The sequence below is a fragment of the Tachysurus vachellii genome, chromosome 20, assembly GCF_030014155.1.
Source record: "Tachysurus vachellii isolate PV-2020 chromosome 20, HZAU_Pvac_v1, whole genome shotgun sequence".
NCBI lineage: Eukaryota > Metazoa > Chordata > Actinopteri > Siluriformes > Bagridae > Tachysurus > Tachysurus vachellii.
Window position 1 is genome coordinate 20,761,860 of NC_083479.1, and position 16,618 is coordinate 20,778,477.

The 16,618-nt window shown below is 40.4% G+C and overlaps 1 protein-coding gene across 3 annotated transcripts in view; it reads left to right on the top strand.

The window, feature by feature from the left end:
• The first annotated feature begins 1,058 nt into the window (after positions 1-1,058).
• The window catches only part of lhx6a (LIM homeobox 6a), a 16,030-nt gene continuing 470 nt past the window's right edge, over positions 1,059-16,618 (top strand). Inside the window, exons 1-8 of one of the 3 annotated variants that reach the window (XM_060896006.1) lie at positions 1,059-1,197; positions 4,152-4,340; positions 6,788-6,909; positions 14,886-15,106; positions 15,212-15,312; positions 15,408-15,503; positions 15,776-15,950; positions 16,085-16,618. The exon at positions 16,085-16,618 is cut by the window's right edge and continues 470 nt beyond it. In XM_060896006.1, coding sequence (XP_060751989.1) covers positions 1,120-1,197; positions 4,152-4,340; positions 6,788-6,909; positions 14,886-15,106; positions 15,212-15,312; positions 15,408-15,503; positions 15,776-15,950; positions 16,085-16,164 — 1,062 coding nt within the window. In that variant the 5' untranslated portion in view covers positions 1,059-1,119 and the 3' untranslated portion in view covers positions 16,165-16,618. Of the gene's footprint in view, positions 1,198-2,165; positions 2,229-4,151; positions 4,341-6,787; positions 6,910-14,885; positions 15,107-15,211; positions 15,313-15,407; positions 15,504-15,775; positions 15,951-16,084 lie in introns of those variants that run through there. The other 2 variants (XM_060896007.1, XM_060896008.1) reach the window with 2 other exon arrangements.

Genomic DNA, 16,618 nt, shown 5'->3' on the forward strand with positions numbered 1-16,618 from the left:
CTTCTAAATAACACAGTAAGTAAAAGAGTAAGTCGGGCTTATTAACTACAAGTGTAATGATTTCTTCATCGTAATTAACTGTTATTATTACTTATTTATTTATTTATAGTCGTCTGTAGAAATTCACAGTGCTACTAAAAATACTTTTGAGCTTCTCGTTTATTCGGCGTTTTATTTTTAATGTAAAATAAAATCTTGCTATTTCAGTATGCAAAGTAATCTTTAACAATCGTTTTCCTTTTTTTTTTTAGTTTAGTTGATTTTTATTTATATTGATTTTATTTTAGTCATATTATGGATCACTCTGAATATCAGGTGGAGAAAACACAAGTGCAATTTAATTTAATTAAAGTTTGATTTCTTTGTGGGGTTTTTTGCCCCCTATTTAAATTTATTAGTGTGTCATTTCTGTTTCTCTCGTTGTTTTTCCTCATTTACAAATAATTCGGTTTATCCGATATAAACGTATGATTTTTGTATATTCTTCTTCTTATTGTTATTATTATAGGATTATTATTATTCTTTAGCAGAACAATGAGAGTAGAGAAGATTATAAACCTCTCACTACCCTGTTTAAAAAGACTTATAGACCAGTTATAATATTGTATTAAATTTGTATCAGTATAATTTGTATTAATATAAAATACTAAGCTAAAAGTCATTAAAAAGAAAGGTAGGTAACTATGGCAACCCGTTATGCCGTTAGAATGTTTAGTGCGTTAGTATGAAGTCTGTATAATCTCGCACGTATAAAGTGTGTGTGTTTATAGGCGGCTCTGACCGGTAGAGGATTAAAACCTGCCAGCCAGCCCCTCAATTTCCATCCACTTCCTGTATTCAGCAAGTCTGTCCATCCAAAAAAAAAAAAAAAAAGAGGTGGGTTGGGGTGTGGGGGGAGGTTGTGGTTTGGAAGCGGGGATGAAGGAAGAATTTCAGTAACAGCACTAAATAACGCGGTGCACAAAGCGAACTGCGCGCAAACACGGACGTCTTTACACAAGTTTCTGAAGCAAAACAATTTGCCGATTTGGAAACGAGGATCTTATGGGACAGAAGCTCCACAAAGTCTGAAGGACGTCCGAAAGTGCGCACACGTCTGTTTTTTCACGTATTTCTTTCATGTATTGGAAAAATGAGATTTTGGCCCCTCTGTCAGAGGGAAATCGATTTTTATCCGAAGGAATTAACGCAAAACAGGTACGTAGCCTCGGCTCGTAGGTCTGAAAGAACAAAACTCAAATAATGTCGTGGAGTGCAAGAGGTGAGAAAGCAGTAAGTGCAGAAGCGAAAGCTTTTTGTGTGCTTTCAGCGTCACGCTCGGGGTTTAGTCCTGCACACTGACTCCTGTCCACGGCTGAGATTTAAAAACAATAGCAATAAAAATTCGAACCGAATAAAAGTTAAATGAGAAAGAAAATCAAGCCCTTTATACACCAGTGCGTTTGTCATCACGAAGAAGAGTCCTGAGTCAAACGTGAGAGAGAGAGGGAGAGAGAGAGAGAGAGAGAGAGAGAGAGAGAGAGAGAGAGAGAGAGAGAGAGAGAGAGATTAGATTCTAATTACGGCAATTAAAAAATCTAATTTGCAATTCTTTCCGTGGCTCTTGTTTTTTTCTTCTTCCTCTCTGACTGACAGATGAAATTGACACTCCTGGACCCTCAGCATTTCAAGCCATTTGTAATTGCAGGTAGTTTGTTATTATTGTTTTTTCTTTTCTCTCGCTCTATCTAAGTGTATCTAAGTGTTGTCTGGAGGAGGAAAAAATCAATCCCTACTAAATCTAGCTTTATTAAAGTGAGAGAGAGAGAGAGAGAGAGAGAGAGAGAGAGAGAGAGAGAGAGAGAGGCGGATTTTAAGTAACGCTTTTAAGTCGGTGTTTTTATTGTTTTTGAGCGCATATATAGGGCGTAAAGTGTGTGTGTCTGTGTGTGTCTGTGTCTATGAGAGAGAGAGAGAAAGAGAGAGAGAGAAAGAGAGAGAGAGAGAGAGAGAGAGAGAGAGAGAGAGAGAGAGAGAGAGATGCCTTATGGTGAGTTGGATGTTTGTGATGCCGCACGTTGACGTCGCTTCGCCGTTGAATTGTGTCTTTGTAGGTGATCCCTTCACACACACACACACACACACACACACACACACGCACATAGATACACGCGCGCGCACGCACGCGGTATACCGGGAGCGTCACGTCGCGTGGACACCCGACACCGACACGCCGACACGCCGACATGGTAAGCGGCTTCTTATCGACTTCACACACATTTATTTTTTCTTGTAGGAAACTAATTCGGTGCTGCTAGAAGTTTTAGTGAAACACTACATGCAGATATTTGTTTTTTTACACTATTTGTACACTACCGGTGTGAGATGCCGGAATCGTAGCGGATTAAATCTCAAGTTTAGAAGCTACTTTAAATCTCACAGCGGTTTTAAATGAAACCCGAGTGAACATTTAACACACGGAGTCGCTGGTAATGCTGTCAAAAATTCTAAATTTGCTTCCACAAAATGATCCTTTCAGATTTACATACTTATAGAAAAAATTAGTTTACAAATTCGTGTGTTATTAAATTTATTATTAAATGTAATTATTTTTATCATCCGAATTTTAATTTCAGTAAAAATTACAAACTACACTGTTGCTGGTTAAGTCTCTGATGTTGAACCATCAATGGACATGAATTATTTTGTACTTTTTAGTTATATATAAATATATTTTAAAAAAATATCTGGTCCTGCTGTCTTAATTTATAAACGAACAGATATAATAACGGCTTTTTATAAATATTAAATTATATACAATGGTTATCCACTTAAATACACACACGTATATATATTATATAAACATATACAAGTGTGTGTGTGTGTGTAAATATGTATGTGTGTGTATATATATAAATAATAGTTTGCAGCACAGCTGAAACAAAACGAGTTAGCCGCTAAAAATAAAAATGCACAATCCACAAATGTCGCTAAAGCTCTGCTGCACTCCACTTCCATATTGAGCGCGACTTGGTTTGTATGTTGTTCGTCATCTTAGCTTAATTTATTTATATTTATTTATAAACTGATTATTTGTGCATGTTCTGTACTTTTCCTTTCACACACACACACACACACACACACGCACACATACACACAAGCAGAGTCTTATTTTGATCTTGTCGCATGCCATCAGCAGTGTGTTAAATGTATTTATTTATAATAAATGTCTATAATTTTTGGTCTGATTTAACCTGTGATCACAGAGATAAATCTTTTACATGCGAGTGTTGGTTAAAAAGATAACACAATATTCACTCAGAGACAGAGCAGAAAGACAGAGACATAACAGACTAAATAACTCGCTAATCACAGAGTATCGATCTACTTTATTAACAAATATTAATATTATTAAGAGTTATATTTAATTAGTTATATATTACCTATTCCGGTGAAATAGATTATGTGCTGTTTGGTTTGTAAAGACTCTCTCTCTCTCTCTCTCTCTCTCTCTCTCTCTCTCTCTCTCTTTCCCTGTAGACTGTAAACACGCACGTTTCTGTATTCTGTAGACACGACATCAAACACCTACACAGTAAACGCGGTGAATTAACTGGTGAACTTTTTATTTTTACTTTTTCTAAACCAAACAGTAAAATTCACACAGAAAATTCCGTCAGTCAGTGTTTAATGACCTTTACAGTGTGTGCGGTGTGACGAGTGTTATTACACGTTATTACATGTTAGTGATAGTGCTGTGTAAATGACAGCGTCTCTCTCTCTCTCTCTCTCTCTCTCTCTCTCTCTCTCTCTCTCTCTCTCTCTCTCTCTCTCACACACACACACACACACACACACGCATTGTTATTGCGCATTATAGCTGTGTGATATAAAATAAACGCGGCTAGTTATTTATATCCAAACACAGAGTAATATTTATCAAATAAAAATACCACATCATTAATTTTAAGAATTTAATTAAACTTTAAATATTGAAAGGTGAAAATCTGTAAAGGAAAAAAAGATCCCTGAAATACTGAAGGTAAATATTTGAAGGCTTGTTGCTTTTAGGCAGGAACGTTGTTTTTTAAATGTTGCCTGTTTTTCTGTTGAAATAAAAGTTTTCAGATGAATATTTTTTGTTGTCCTTCTGTAACCCCGGTCCTGTGCAGTCCCACTCCGACGGCGAGTCTCAGAGGTCGGTGATGGAGAAAGAGGAACCGCGCTGCTCTCCCAGTCCTCCGTCCACACCGTCCATCTGCTCGCCCACATCCAGCGCCTCCGCCTCGTCCGTTCCCTCCAACGGCAAGAACGTGTGCGCGAGCTGCGGCCTCGAGATCCTCGACCGGTACCTGCTCAAGGTACGACAGTCATGGCGTGTGTACAAGACACTGGATCTCCTTTTTGTGCGTTTTAACTTTGCAAGATTCGGGATGTTCAGGTTGCGCGCATTTGTGGCATTGTAATAAGAGGATTAATCGTGCAGATGCACGTGAGCAGAGTTGCATGTTATGGGAATAAATATAACCACCGTCATGTTGTGCACGCGGTGTGGTACATCAAGCATGAGACACGCAACGCATCCTGCACATGCACTTTGGGTTGGGGTCTAAAATCTTTTTTTTTTTCTTTCTTAAAGACGAGAAGTCATAGGAATACAGATGCGCGTGCGCGTTAAGTGTTACGAAAAGGATGATGATTATGCGGCGTTAATCTGACCAAAGAAAGAAAACAAAATTAGACCAAAAAAAAAAAAAAACGACTAAAAGAGCGAGGAAGAAAAAGAAAATGAGATTAGAATGCATTCGTGTATGATGACGCTGATTTTGATTAGAATTTGGAATCAGTTTAATGCACCATAAATCAATTACACCTCAGTCTAGGTGCACGTGACATTTCTGCTAAATTTCTGCTAATGTTGTGATTATTATGCAGTAATGATATAATTAGACGAAAAAAGATGGGTCTCAGTATAGTAACCGTAGATGCATTTAGATTTTCTCTAAATGTTTATATGGAGAAAAAAAAATAATGTGCTTAGTGAAGGAATGTAGCACAGTGACGTAGAGAACAGTTGCGCGTGCATATATGGTGTTTATAAGTATGTGCACGATTATAAGTGTAGCAATCAAAATACATTTCTAACACTGAACATGGAAAAAAACAAGAATTAAAGCATGCATATGGTGTGTTATGATCATGAATCAGAGACAGAACACATTAAATGATCAGTTGCACCTGAGGCAAGTTCTCTAGCTTGGATCTAAAAGCGTTTGTTCTCGTTTTGTAGAGCAGAATAATGTGGAGTTTTATATATGATTGTTTAGAATTATACTTATTAATTATGCTAATCTAATCTTATGTAAAAGAAAATGAAAGAAAAGAAAGAAGCTAAACAACAAGCCGACCGTGTTGTTGCAGGTCACACAGCAAGAATGTATTTTATTATTATTATTATTATTATTATTATTATTATTATTATTATTATTATTATTATTAGTGTTGTTGTTGTTATTATAGAGTAAAAAAGAGAGAAAGGTTCAGCATGCATGTGGTGTGTTCTGTGTTGTGAGACTAATCCGAGGAAGCGACACTGCAGCGCATGAAGCAGCAGCAACTTCTGTTTTTGTTTAAGAAATCATTTGTTCTCATAAACTTGTTAACCGAGAAATCATGCAACATCGTTATAATCATGCACGTGCATGCACGGTTTTCGATAGTGTTCCTTTTTATTTAAAACAAATGTCAGGATTGTTTCACTTTCATCATCATTATTATTATTATTATTATTATTATTATTATTATTATTATTATTATTATTATTATTATTGCAGTTTGACGTGGCACGAGCCGTTCACTTTCATTCATTCTTGTATAATTTGATTACTTTTCTGAGAAAAACAGTTTCATCAGGGAAATCGGCAAAAATCAAGTCCGAAAAAAAACTTAATTAAAAAGCAACGAAACTAAATAAATAAAGTAAATGAATTACAGAATGTAAATAGAATATAAGGGATAATATATTATATGGTAGTGGGTGATCATATATATATAATAGCTATATATATATATATATATATATTTATTTATTTATTTATTTATTTATTTATTTATTTATATAATAAAGCAAGAGCCCAGGAAGCCTGTTATGTTTATATGCCATATGATTAGGTTTATATGACGCTATTTTGTGTTTGTATTAGTTACTAAATACTTGATTTAATGTTTACGTCATTTTAATATTATTCACATAAAATATTAAGTACTGTTCGACACCGAATTGGTGTTAAATTTGATTAAGTGTTTTAGATCAAAACTAGAGAACGGAAAACGACAAAAAGTGTTAGTGCGCGTGAAGTTTCTGCTATTCAAATGAGATAAGATGAGATAAGATGAGATAAGATGAGATAAGATGACATTATTAATCCTTTATGGGAAATAAAAGCGTTTCAGCAGCATGATATTAATAATACGTGAGAAATAAATAACGCAATATTTGTGACATATTAGACACTAAATGTAAATCGCTCCAGAATAAAACATATAGAAAGAAAGCGACATGAGCAAGAGTGAAAATAAAATATGAGTTCAACAAACCGGATTATTGTGCAGAAGTTTTTTACTAATTTGCTTAAACGCCACGGACGCGCACGAGCTTAAAATGCGCTACAAAAGCTTGGTAAATGATCCGAAATCGATCACGCATGAGAAATAATCATGTATTAAAACCCGCGTGAGCTATTATTATTATTATTATTATTATTATTATTATTATTATTATTATTATTATTATTATTATTATTGGCAGGTGAATAACCTCATGTGGCACGTGCGCTGCCTGGAGTGCTCAGTGTGCAGGACTTCACTCCGCCAACACAGCAGCTGCTACATCAAGAACAAGGAGATCTTCTGCAAAATGGATTATTTCAGGTAGGGTAAGTTTTTTTCCACTTCATCCTAAATCCTGGCTGGAAATAAAATCTCAGCACACTCTAAAGCATGACCTCTAAATCTTTGAGCAAGAGTACAGATTTATTTTATGAACCCAACACAAACATGAGGCTCCAAACAAGTAGAATAACATTTTTGGATGTTTATTGGAGCTGGAGAGCTTTGTAATGATGAACAATCTTCTCACTCATCCATCAGGTTCATGTTCTAAAGTTTACAGTACACTTCAGCTCTAGTGAGCAGGCAAACAAACTAATAATTGAACAATCTCAAAAATAAATACGTTAGAACAAAATGAACTCAGATAAATAGCTGAAGGTTTGACTTCCACCAGCGTAACAAAATAAAAACCACAAACCTCACAATGCACTTTGAGAAACAGAAAATCATTTCACAGCTAAAGTTCTTTGTATTCTAGTTTATTGCTTATTGTAGATTGAACATAAATTAAATCATTAAGATGTTAAGGGACAATCAGGATGTGTGTGATGTAAAAAAAATCATCTGTTTCTGTTTGTTTGTCTTCATGAGACACAGTTTCTTTATGGAAAAGTGGAATATTTCAGTGCTTCCTCTGTATCTCCTACAGTTTCTACAGTATGTCATGACTGCAGAACTAAACACTACCTTGTCACTGTACTGTAGCTCCTGTTGTTCCTGTCTTATACCTGGATCATGTAGCTGAAAGTGTTGTACCTTTAAAGTTCTCTAACAACGTATTAAAGGTGTAATTATCCGAGTATGCTAGCTTTCAGAAATGTAATGCGAGTCCTTATGTTTCCTGATTTCTTTTGAAGTACAATAACAAGGTAAGGCACACTTTAGTAACCCCTCGTGTTCCACCCGACATACAAGGCATATGAGATAAAGACGTGTTATTACAGACGTAGAGATCCGACACGTGGCACAGAGACGCCCAGCAGCGCTGCAGCTTTTTAACAGCTAGTTTTTTTGCTCTCGCAGGCTTCAGAGTGCGGAGAGAAAAGATACGAGCTGCTGTGAAATTGTCTTCAGGATGTGAGGGGTGTGAGAGATGCAGTGATTGCAGAGCGTGCAGGATGTTGGCCTGCCTTCCCCGCTCGTTCGCAGGCCGTGTGAAGTGACTGGCCCCTTTAAAGCTGATACTGTGTTTTTAGGAGAACATTTGTTTTCTGTGTTAGGGCCAATAATCTGAAGTGATGCTTCACATGATAGGCTGTGAATGCTGCTGGCTCTTCATGCGCCGTGTTGGGGCTGGGTGCGTGCGCGCGCTCACACACACACACACACACACACACACACACACACACACACACACACACATCTGTGCAGCAGTTTTGTTGGAGAAAGGCAGAAGTGCTGAGTGTAGAGTGCAAGTTTTCATAAGGTTTTTTTTTTCAGATTTGTGTCGTGTGTGTGCGTGTGTGTGTGTGCGTGTGTGTGTGCGTGTGTGTGTGTGTGTGTAATCAGGAGATAGATCAGATTAAAATCAGCATGCAGAGATAACAGCATGTCTTGGTCTAAAGTGACAAATCACCCTGGATTGAAATATTTGCTCTTATTTAAACCTCTGCTCTGTGAGTTACTGATAAATCTGTATCGTGATATAAAAATGTACACATTAATCTTTTATTCTAATCTATTTTTTTGATCTCAGTCGTTTCCTAAAGGCGTTTTCTTTTGCGTAAACTAAAATGAAAGCAACCACTGGGACGTGCTCATTTTTCCCTCATTACTGCAATTAAAAAGAAACACTAAAAAGCGGTTGGTTCCCACGTCAGCTCCTCTCTCAGTCCTTTACGCATGGAGTTTGCATTTTTCTTTATTTCTGTGGAGGCCCTTGTATATCGAGGCATCATGGGAACATTACCGGAGGCCAAGCAGTGATTGACTGTGTTAGATATTCGTGCAGACAAGGAAAAAGCCGTCTGTAATAGTTTCAAGTTGTCAAGCGGTCAGGCGTAAGTGAGTGAAGCTCGCTGTGAGGATCGAACCTCGACTTTTTGTGCGGTTTCTACAGCAGCGCCGAAACGGTTCTGTCTCTTCTCCAGTCTGTCTTGTGATTAGGAGATAAAGTGGCATTGATCCAAGACGCTGTCAAAAAAAATACTTCATGATTTGAACCCCGAGTGTATGACATGAAAACAGATACGGCAAAATGCTTTTATTCACTTCTACAATCATTCACTTTCAGGACAAAAAATAAGCTGCTAAATCTGTTCAGTCTATGTGACTTTTATAGCTTTAATATAGATCTTTCACCTGAGGTGTGTAAGCGAGTGAAGCTGTACATGTACACACCGTGACGCACTTTTTTTTTCTGAGAGTGTCTCTAGATGTAGTGGAGCTCAAGGTCTGGGTCGTGGTTAAACTTTTCCACTTGTTGTGCTCGAACTTCTCTGATTTTTTTGTGCAAACTCTCTTTAAAAATGTTCCAGCGCTGCTGGTGTTTAGGTTTATAAAGAGCAACCTGATAGATGTCACCTGTGCTGCTCCAGAATGGCTGCCCTAAATGTTTCCAAAGCATTTAGATGGAGGGATTTTTTTTTTAAATTTTATGTGAAGCCAAAGCTATTAGTCTAAAGTCTGTTCCCTAGTGTGTGGGGTTCTAGAGTTTGTGTTGCTGGAGTTTCTTGCTTTTTACAAGCAATGCAACAATTTCTAGATTTCCTTTGTCCATAATGATACTAGAACGTCCTTCCCTTTGTGCCTGGGGTTCTAGTGTACACATTATCCTGTGCTTTCTATTTCTTTTGCTTTGTGTGGTTCTAGAGTTCCTTTACTGTTCCTTTGATTCTTGGGGTTCTAGAACTCCCCTGTACAAGCGAGTTAGGATCTAATCTTCCTTTGTGTGTAACCTTCCTTTGTGAATTTGAATAGAAAATCTTCTGTTCTTCGTTCATGCGTCTCTGAATTTCCTTTGCACTTGTAATTCACGAGTTTCTATTCCATCATGCGTTGGGTTCTAGATACTATAATTTTAAAAACAAAAAAATCCTAGTGCCTGAATCCTTCTCGGTTCTACTATCTATTTTCCTCTTAAGATTATTAGGTTCCTTTTATGTAAAATTCTAACTAACTGTATTGTTTATGTTCTAGAGTTGATGTTCCTCTGTATTCTGGGTTCTGTAGAATTCCTTGGTACATGTGAGGAGTTTTCTAGATGTCAGTTCACAGCTGGAACTGAGGAACCTCTCTGTCATGATCGGTTAGTGAGACAGAAAGTCAGACAGACGGACAGATGGACAGACGGACAGACAGATGGACAAACAATCATGAATCGACTCTGAGTTAGAGCAGGATGCAGTAAACAGAATATTGTCCATAATAACCTCACTGATTTGCTCCACTGCTTATTGATCCCTGGAGGTAAATTAGCAGCTATGCTACAGCTTGCAGACATCCCACATTGCAGGTTTGGAGAAACAGAACCTATAATCGGATTTTCTGTTCAGCGCAGCTATGTGTTTTTATTCCTCTGAGCCGAACGTAAGTGTCTGGTTGGAGACGCAGACGTGGACGTGTCGGTCTCTCATCTGTGCCGGACTGACAGCTGTGTTAATCGGGTGTAATTGCAGGAAATCAGAGTGGGTTTAGTCTCAGCAGCAGCGGAGGTTGTACCTAAGGAGAAAAAAAAACAACTAAACAGTCCGAGGAGCGTGAGCGGAGGGCCACACAGGAAGACGGAGACGGCTGCTAATCAGACGGGGAGAAGGATGTCAGGAGCCGAGAGGCGCTGAGACTCGTGGAGGAGAAACTCGGATCGGATCTTCACGTCTCTCCTTCACGAGTCTCGGGTTTCAGCGTTCCTTTATTTGCAGTCCAAGATTTTCACAGATTTTTGTAGAAAGCAGGAAAAAGGATTGGATTCTATCAGATAATATTTTCCATCTTAGAGACTAATGAAGCGATGAGGTTTTGAGCACCTGATGCTGCAGTAAATGTGGAGAATTTTTTCTTTATGTAAAAGGAATAAAATGTGTTAAGGAAATTGCAGGTGGCTCCACGTCCCTGGTGCGTTCTGGTCCCCCTCAAAGTAAACACTTCTGTTTCTGGAAATTAGAGAACAGCACATGAGGAGTAATCCTGCAGCCGTGTAGCTCCTCTGGTTTTCTGTTATTTTATCCTGGGATATGAATTAGTTTAGAGCTCAGACGCAGTCAGAAAGGCCCTAAACTTTTAAAAGCTTCCTGTTGCGAGTTATTTCTCTGAAGAACACATGCAAATCCAGAAGAAAACCACAGGAAGAGCAATTATACATGCTGCACAAACCACCGCTTTCACACTTCATCATCAAAACAACATGAATTCTCTTCCTGCGCTTGTGTGATGTGGTGGTGGGGCTGATAATAACGAGGGCTACAGTGCTGGTGGAGATGGTGGTGGAGATAGAGGTAATGGTGATAGTGGTGGTGGTGCTGTTGGTGGAGATAGAGGTAATGGTGATAGTGGTGGTGGTGCTGTTGGTGGAGATGATGATAGTGGTGGTGGTGGTGATGATGATGGTGTTGGTGAAGACAATAGTGATGATGGTGGAGATGATGATAGTGGTGGTGATGGTGGTGGTGTTGGTGGACATGTTGATAGTGGTAATGGTAGTGCTGGAGTTAGTGGTGGTGTTGGTGGTGTTGCAGCTGTTGATAGCGGTGGTGGAGTTGATGAAAGTGGTGGTGGTGGTGTTGGAGATCTTGATAGTGGTGGTGTTGGTGTGTGGAGACAGTGGTGGTGTAAAGATTTCATACGGGTTAAAAATGTTTTTCCTCCCAGTTCTCTTTGTTTGTGTGGTTCGTTTCTGTCAGAACAAATACACAAAATGCCACTGAAAGGCTCCGAACCTGCTCCATGATTCCGGATGTTTTCTTTTCACGTCGAAACAAATGAGTTGAAAGACGAATTCTACATCAAACCTCTAAGTGACTGTCTTATTCGGGAATATTCAGGATTCCAATTCAGAATATTAGAATTCTAGACTCTGGAATTCCCATTCCTTTGTGTCTGGAATATTACAGTGAGAATTGTTATTCAGTTGAGAAAGAAGCCAAAAATTCCTAAACTTTCTATTCCTTTGTGAACCTCTAAGTATCTAGAGTTCCTCTGTTAAAGGAACCTTCCTTCTCTTAAAACACTTCCCTTAAAAGGAATCCCTTTGTGCTCCATCCACAATTCCTTAGTGACTCAAGAATTCCTTCTTTCCCCAATTACAGTCTTTGAAATTCCTTGTTCATGAGGTTCCACACTTCCATTGTGTAAAAGGTTCTTTATATCCTATGCTGTTGATCCTATTCAGCAGTCTAGAACTGCTTTGTGCAGTGGTTCTGGATTTAACATCCCAGCGTTCGCGGTGTCCTAGAATTCATGTGTCTTTGGGAGTCAGGGTTCAGGAGCTCCGACATGCATGTGATGGAAAGGAATAAACATGGAATAATTTCAGTGAACAATATTTGCATTTATTGACTCTTTGTTTACTGATTCTATGGATTTATTTATTTATTTGTTTGTTTGTTGTTGCACTATATTTTTCCCATGTTAATTTATTACACCTTCAGACGTGGAGCTTTTCCGAGCGGACGAGTCGCGAGGCATTACTGAGATTTCTCATCACGTCAGTAGCGTTAGCGCTGGATGCTACGTGTAATAACGGTGTAATTACAGCGGTCCTGAGGCTTTATACAGGAAATGTCAATGGTTTTTGTCTTGTTTCCACTTCACATTGTCCTTAGACTTAATGTCTACAAGCTAGAATCCAAATCAGTGATTAACTAGCTTATACTCAGCGCCTGTGTTTTCAGGTTGCCTAGCAACAGTGCTGTAACGACTTCAGCCACTTAAACAGAAGACGTATTGTGTGTTCGCCTTCGGTCTAAACCACAAATTTACACGTTACGTTTAAACATTTCTGGAACCGTAAATAGAACAATTTTTTTGGAACATTCATTCATTCATTTAAAAAAAAAAAAAATTACATAAATAAATCAGTAGAAATCACTAGAATATCATCTCATTAATTAATTACTCTGAATAAGCGTTTTATGTTGTTTTGAGGAACCTGGAAGCTGCAGAGCAATAATTGGGTTTCAGCAGAAAGGGTCAAGTTGAGCGTTTTTAATCTATCTGCGAACCTCTCCGGACTGGAATGATGTCATTTCAGTGGACAAAAAACCCACCCCAACCTTACACCCGGAAACCAAGAATACGCCCCCCCCCCCTCCCCCAAACCTGGGCCCCGCGATCCAGCATGCAAGCCTGGTGTCATCATTCTTGGGACGAAGGGAAAGGGGAACCGCAGCCAAATCAGTCATTTTGATATCCCACATTTCTCTGTGGTTGGAGGAGGTGGTGTACGACACGTTATTTACACAAGCGCTCCGTGTGCCAGAGGTGTGGTGGTGGTGTTGGATGGGTCCATGTGTGTGTGTGTGTGTGAGGGGGTCTAGGCTTTTGGGCTCCCATGCAAGCCGCAGCCATCTGCACAGCATTAGTCTCAGCCTCTGCGCCAAGCCACACTGACCTTCTCCACAGCAGAACCCCAGAACACTCACATGGTCACTGTGCTGTTACGGGTTCCGTCCGGTTCCGTCACCTGATAACACGACTTCTAAAAAGCTTCTGTGCTGAATATTGATATATGCTAGCAATATATCTTAACCAATCTGGGAACAGGAAGTGGGTTTTTATGTAAATATATATCACGTAGATTATGTAATCAAATCCGTCTGTTTAATAAAAATACATAAATAACTACACTCTTACTTTAAATGTACATGAATTAAAGGTGAATGTTGTTGGGAAATTGGAGTTTAAACAACAAATCCTAGTTGTTTCAATAACAGTTTGGAATAACACACCTAGAGGCACCTACATGTGGTGTGTAGAATTTAATGAGTGCTGAGATCTCACACACACACACACACACACACACACACACAAACACATGCACATGTGTGCGTGCACACACAAAAACACACACACATGCACTCACACACACACACACACACGCACACACACACACACACACATACAAACACACTCACATGTGTGCGTGCACACACAAAAACACACACACATGCACTCATACACACACACACACACGCACACACACACACACACACACAAACACACACACATGTGTGTGCACACCCAAACACACACACACATGCACTCACACACAAACACACACACAAACTCTCGTGCACACACACACACACACACACATACACACATGCACTCACACACAAACACACAATCACACACACATGCACTCACACACACACAAACACACTCACATGTGTGCGTGCACACACAAACACACACACACACACATGCACTCACACACAAACTCTCGCGCGCACACACAAACACTCACACATACACACACACACAAACACACACACACACAAACCGAACAGCTGCTGAATTTCTGTAACTGACCTTTAAACATTTCACTGAGAAAATAAATTCAGAGAAAAAAATCTGTCTGTATTTTATATCCATTCATCACAAATGGTGGAGCGAAAAGTTTGAATGAAAACAAATCTGTTTACTGTACATCAGCTTAAACGTGTGTTTTATTCCACATGTCTGTGGAGTACCATCATCATTGTTGGAGGAAATCAGATTTTAACGGAGCAAAATAATCAATGGTTACTGGGAAGGCGGGACTTTTATCTGTCAGTCATAGTGACACTAGCCAATGGTGTGAGTTGATGTATGTGTAAGAGGGCAGAGTGCAGGTTTTCAGCAGGTTGAAGGAGATGTGGCGTCTGTCTTCACGTGTCTCAGAGAATTCATGACTTAAGCTTCATCCTCCACAGTTGGTAGCAGATGGTGGATGGATAAGATACACTCAGTTGTTCAGGAAAGCAGTTTTTCCTTTTATCAATACTGTAAGACGAGGGCAAGAATTCTGTTGATTTGTCTGAATTGAGATCCAGCAGCTGAGCGGAGTATTGACGAGCCGGGCCTTGTCTCTCTCACAGTAGGTTTGGTACTAAGTGTGCCCGCTGTGGGCGCCAGATCTACGCCAGCGACTGGGTGAGGCGCGCTCGGGGGAACGCTTACCATCTAGCCTGCTTCGCCTGCTTCTCTTGCAAACGGCAGCTTTCCACCGGAGAGGAGTTCGGCCTGGTGGAGGAAAAGGTGCTGTGCAGGATCCACTACGACACCATGGTGGAGAACCTGAAGCGGGCTGCTGAGAGCGGTGAGTGGGTTTGAGTCTGGGATAGAAATGACTTGAGATATAGAGTGATACTGACTGCTCTCTCTCTCTCTCTCTCTCTCTCTCTCTCTCTCTCTCTCTGTGCAGGAAGTGGCCTCACTCTGGAAGGTGCCGTGCCATCAGAGCAAGACAGTCAGCCCAAACCAGCTAAACGCGCTCGCACCTCCTTCACTGCCGAGCAGCTGCAGGTTCGATGCTCTGACACTCATAACAGGAGAATCTTTTATGAATTAGTGATGGAGTCTGAATGAGTAATTACTTTGTGCCGATTTGTGTGATGCAGGTGATGCAGGCTCAGTTTGCTCAGGATAACAACCCTGATGCTCAGACGCTGCAGAAACTTGCTGACATGACGGGACTGAGCAGACGAGTCATACAGGTGAGCGACGTTCACATCTGATCTCTCATACTCTCTCTTTCACTCTCTCCATCTGAATCGCTCGATTCATTCTTCTCGTCCTTAGCAGTGTCGTGCTGTTCAGCAGTAATCATCAGTAATCAGTAACAGCAGTAATCATCGCGCCACCACGCTGTTGTTGATTCATTTCCTGTTACAGCATGGATTCATGAAGTGTTTCTGTAGACATGGCATGTGTTGGAGTAGGAGATGAGAAGCTCAGCTGTGAACGTCTCTCCTGTGTCTGTTTGCAGGTTTGGTTTCAGAACTGTCGAGCGAGACACAAAAAGCACACGCCGCAGCACGGCGGCCCTCCACAGGCCCATCCGCAGGCCCGCATGCCCCCGTCGTTGCCTGACGAGCTTCATTACTCGCCCTTCGGCAGCCCGGAGAGAGCGCGCATGGTGGCTCTGCGCGGCTACATCGACAGTGAGTGACACATTGTGCATCCTGGAACAGTTAACATCACCAGCATAGAATGTGTGTGTGTGTGTGTGTGTGTGTGTGTGTGTGTGTGTGTGTGTGTGTTAATTTGTATTAATCCATGGTTTTTGTGTTTGCAGGTCATCCGTTCTCGGTGCTGACCACACAGAGTCTCCCCCACCAGGCCATGTCTTTGCCGCAGCTGCCCCTCAGCCGCTAACGACCCCGTCACATTGACCCCTGACCCCTCGACCCTGACCTCCCGCTCCTGACTTCCGTCCGCTCTTCAGAGGTCGCCTCTGGCTGAACGTCAGGGTGAGCGTCCCCGCATGCTCTTGACCTCTGACCTCACCAGTAGAGGGGGCGTTTCCTCCTGCCTTTCTGTAGACGGGATTTTCCTCACCTGCAGGCGAGTCTCACACACCTGTGATCCGTTAGCTTCGGCCCGGAACCTCGTTATGAAGAACCGAGACCAGGATTTGGACCTCATATGCGCACACTGAAGAGTGACCATGAGTTTGAGTTCGACCACTCGGAAACATTCGGAGAACCTTCGCGTTTCTTACTGCAGGATTAAGACAAAATTAAAGACGTGAGATTTGTGGAGTGAGACGTGAAACACGACACGCTTCTTGTCACGCGCTTAAAAAAACTGAAAAAAAACAACAACATAA